The 4,773-nt window shown below is 41.6% G+C and overlaps 1 protein-coding gene across 1 annotated transcript; it reads left to right on the top strand.

Annotated features, from left to right (window-relative positions):
- The first annotated feature begins 3,051 nt into the window (after positions 1–3,051).
- On the top strand, positions 3,052–3,464 carry CTXN3 (cortexin 3). The gene has a single exon (XM_069589507.1). The coding sequence runs from the start codon at positions 3,136–3,138 to the stop codon at positions 3,379–3,381; it is 246 nt and encodes an 81-aa protein (XP_069445608.1). The 5' UTR covers positions 3,052–3,135; the 3' UTR covers positions 3,382–3,464.
- The last annotated feature ends 1,309 nt before the right edge of the window (positions 3,465–4,773 follow it).

Raw genomic sequence — 4,773 nt, 5'->3', positions numbered from 1 at the left:
ACTGGGGCTTCTTGTAAAGGTTGCCCATCACTGCATCCCCCAAATGAATGGTGTACCAGTTCTAAAACCTGAGTTGTGGAATAAGCCTAGGAATTATAGGATGCTTAGCTAAGACAAAAGGACTTGATACTTTGCCTTGTACAAAGGACAAGGCTGGAGAAGACTGGTCCAGGGTGTCATGATGGTGCTCATCATGATAGTAAAGTGAAGACCAGGGGTGGGAAGGGAGGGACTGGAAAAGCATTGCTACATTAGTCAGACAGCTCATGGCTAAAGGTATCATTAACACAGTTTCAAAAGGTTCTATATCCACTTCTCCACTGTTGTCATTGAACTTCACAGATCTAGCAAACTTTGTGTTGTAAATTTACCCAGTTAATGGTCCTCTTTTTTCTTCTATTTCCCTTTCGGATTATGTAATGTTTTCATTAAAAAAAAAAAAATTCCTAAAAATGCAGACCTGTCTTGGCTGTGTTAAAGAACAGATGAAGAAAGTGGCTCTGGCTTCACTTGGGCCAGAGGGAAAATGGACATAGTAAAATGGATTTTAGTAAGCCATGGGAAGGCCAGGGATCAGAAGGACATGGAAAGACAAGAGGCAACATAGTGGGTCTCAGTGGTAAAGAACTCTCCTGCCAATGCAGGAGATACAAGAGATGAGGGTTCGGTCCCTGGATTGGGAAGTTACTCTGAAGGAGGAAATGGGAACCCACTCTAGTATTCTTGCCTGAAAAATCCCATGAACAGAGGAGCCTGGCAAGCTACGGTCTGCGGGGTCGCAAGAGTCAGACACAGCTGAGCACAGCACAGCTTAGACATCTATTCTTCTATCACCACGAAGCTTTCTTTTAACCCAGGTTTTGGGGAATTTTTTGTTTGGTATGATTAAGTCCAGTTTGGGTATTTGGTTGGGTATGGATGTCCTTAGAAGCACCAGGGAGAGCTGGCTTGGCTACCTTTCCTGTCCCCTCTTCAGTTCCTATTAAGATTAGCACCCAAGATGGGCAGGGTACTTAAAAACAAGCAAACCAAGCCCAATCCATGAATATCCTCTATACGCCTAAGGAGATGTTTTTAAAAAACAGTCAAATTTTCTTCCAATCATATTTTAAAATAAAAATGAATCATAAATGAATCTACTGCAACTATTCCAACCTTGAAAATATTCAGAGTCAAGGAGCTGCAAAATATTTCCCCTAAACTGGTCACTCCTTCCTCCCAGATACCAGTTGTAGTTCCCTTATAAACTATTTTTAAACTGTGATTTTATAAACTTTGAAGTGTCAGCATATACACAAACTGTTGTTATGCTCACTAATTCTATGCCTCAACACAATGATTAATAAGTTAACTGAAGAAATACTGTGTTAATCCTTTAGGCCATAATTCTATTTTTATTTGGTTGCTTATTTTCATTGAGCATAATTTCTTTTGAATTCATGGTAATTTCCATAGATGACTATGTAATTTTTTTTACAGATAGATTCATAAATATGTCCTATGATTTACCTATATAGTAATGTCTGATGTAAGTACTTTTCTTTATCAAATTTGATTTAAATGGGTTTAGTTCAATATACGAAGCTTTCACTGGCCTCAATGGCTACTTCAATATGCCTTTAAAGACAAACAGTAATATCCATCCACCTTAGTTTTTCTACTAGCAAAATGGAAATAGTGATAACATTTCTTTCTTTCTCTTCCTCTCACCAAATGGTCTTAAATAAACAGTGGGAAGCTGCTGTAAGGCTTTTTAAAAATGCAATCAATTTCTTTTCCCTAGCTCGGTTCTCTAGGTCCTTTCCAGGATCAAGCATTGAACCATGTTTTTGTTTTTTGATGAAAAGAGAAAAAGCAGCAGGAGTTTGATGGTTGGGAGTCTGAGAGTCCTCCCTTCTCCCTTGGCCTAGGTGAGGTGAGAGAGAGCAGAGAAGAAGCATGGTAGCTTCCTTAGTCCTGTCTTCAGTGAAGCAACACTTAGTTTCCTTTGCTTTTCATATTTGTATGCTTTTCAAAGGTTTTCCCTGACATTCATCTTCATGATAGCACCGTGAGATAGCATGCAGCCATTTCTACTTCTCATCTTTCCAACTTAGGGACCTCTTCAAGGTCCCACACACAGTACCACGGAGGCTAGAGACTCAGGACCCAAACCCAGTGCTCCTTGAGAGAGTTTCTATGTTAAGCACCTTTTCCAGCCTGGCTCAGACAATGAAGAAACAGCCTGCAATGCAGGACACCCAGGTTTGATCCCTGGGTCGGGAAGATCCCCTGCAGAAGGGAATGGAAACCCACTCCAATATTCTGGCCTGGAGAATCCCATGGACAGAGGATCCTGGTGGGCTGCAGTCCATGGGGTCGCTGAGAGTTGGACACAACTGAGCACCTTCACTTTCACTTTTCACTTTCATGCATTGGAGAAGGAAATGGCAACCCACTCCAGTGTTCTTGCCTGGAGAATCCCAGGGATGGGGGAGCCTGGTGGGCTGCTGTCTATGGGGTCACACAGAGTCGGACACGACTGAAGCGTCTTAGCAGCAGAGTGACTAACACTTTTCCAGCCTCAGTATCCTCGTGCTACAGAGATCCCTGCTTTCATGGAGCCTGTGATAGAATGGCTATCTTCTGTTGTGTTTAGCTACAGTCCTGGCACACAGCTGGTATCCAGTCAATGGTCTCATTATAAGAATGATGTGAGAGTATTATTATTGGAGGGAATCTGGAAGAGACTTGGCAGGGAGGCTTGGTTTGGATGTCAAGTTGGCAACACATCTGAGGTCAACATTACCTTGTACATTTCTCATCTTCTCTACTCTGGTTGCCCTCCCTGCCCATCCCTCCTGGCCCCAGGTGGCTACCCTGAGAACAGTCTGGTAATTTCATGCAAGAGTAACATATTCTTCCCCATAGTTATATGTAATTAAGCATCCCTGTTGAAAAAGCTTTGCGAATGCTTCTTCTCTCTGAAAAACAGGATGGTGAGCCTAGAAATAAAGTTGCCCTTTGATGTTTACTCCCTCTCCTTCCCTTCCTTTCTCTCTGAAGGCTCTCCAAGGTGCAGCCACCATGATCTCGGCAGGCTGATGATGGAAGAGAAAGAAGCCGGGAGAACCTGTGCTCCAGCATCCCTGGACGATGGATGGAGGACAGCCAGTCCCTTCTCCTCTGTTGCCCCTTGGGAACGTGTCATCAGATTCTAGCATGTCTCTGGAGCAGAAAACCACATTTGTTTTTGTGATTTTGTTATTTATTTTCTTGGGCATCCTCATCGTCAGGTGCTTCCGGATTCTTTTGGACCCATATCGGAGCATGCCAACCTCGACCTGGGCTGACGGACTTGAAGGCCTGGAGAAAGGGCAGTTTGACCATGCCCTTGCTTAGCAGGATAGAAGCAGGAGTCCATCCGGAGGAAGAGAAGTGCTTTGTGTCTCAGTGAGAGGTTTCCTTTAGTCACCGTTCTCAGCAACTCAAAGTCTTCACCCTATCTGGTTCTAGAACCACAATCCATTTATTCAGTAAACATTTGAGGACATTGGAAATGGAGGTTTCTATTACCAATGCAAAATAGGAAAGTTTCAGTTTCGACATTTACTCAATGAATGAATATTCTTGAATGTGTGTGATGATGAAGTCAAGAGTACCAATAGTGACGTTGCCTGAAATGAGGCCCTACTGGACCTGGGGGGCCGGACTAGGTCACCAGGAAGACAGACCTGGTTTGAATCTGAAGGCAGAGCCAGAACAGACTTCCTTGCTCTAATTTTGTCCCCCAGCTTGTTTTATTTTCATGGGAATCTGGGTCCTGGGCAGAGAATGAGGAGGATGCTGCTGAGTGGATGGACCCACAGCAGGTACTTGTTGTCTCCTAAAGCTAAGAACAATGGGAGGCAATTGGGAATGCTTAGAAGAAGTGATTGATCCCTGGGAAATATGAGTGAGGATGATGTTATTTTACTTTTCAAATAAAATGAATTCAAAGGCTTGTGGAGGTTTGCAAACTATTTACTAGGCTAAGTGCATTCTATGTATTCATATTAATAACATGAGTAGAGGTAGTGATACATAATCTGAATTTACTTTCTTTGCACAATTGATCGAAATAATAGGTGGCTATTTCAAGTTGTGCTTTTTTTTTTTTCAATAAAAAGCTAACTGTTTGGAGGAGAAGACATTTATAGTCTTAAGAAGAATGTATGCTTATGACTGATATAGAAACCAAATAAAACTTTTCAAGAAACAGAAGTGTCTCCTCTCTCTTATTTCAGCGCTCTGGAGGCAGTGTGTTATATCAACTGCTGAGGACTAATTGTTCTGAGAAAGAGAAAAAGACCAAAGACCATAAAAGGTCATCTAATTCATCCCTCTCCCATTTCAGGAAGAGCTTCCTCAGATTGACACATGGGACCTATTCTAAGCACTGTTTAAGTCTCCCAAAAAGAGAGATATGAAAACCTCTTATTTCAGCTCCGTACGGATAGGAAAATCTTTCATCTAAACTAAACTCCTTAAGGCTGCATTTAAAGTCTATGTCTTCTAATTTTCTCCTCAATTAGCCTTAAAAAAAAAAAAAAGTTTAAAAAAGGAACTATGCCTAAAAAGGCAGCCTTTAGTAAAACTTCTCCCTTGTCTTATTCTTTCTTTTGTAACTTTTTGGAGATTCTTCTGCTCAGCTTTCCCTTGTCCCCCGTATTCCCTCTTGATTTATTTTCATTTAAAAAATAATAGCTCTATTAAAATGTAATTTACATACCACAAAATTTAGCCTTCTAAAGT

This window comes from Ovis canadensis, chromosome 5 (assembly GCF_042477335.2).
Source record: "Ovis canadensis isolate MfBH-ARS-UI-01 breed Bighorn chromosome 5, ARS-UI_OviCan_v2, whole genome shotgun sequence".
Taxonomy (NCBI): Eukaryota; Metazoa; Chordata; class Mammalia; order Artiodactyla; family Bovidae; genus Ovis; species Ovis canadensis.
This window is presented reverse-complemented; position numbering and strand designations above follow the sequence as displayed.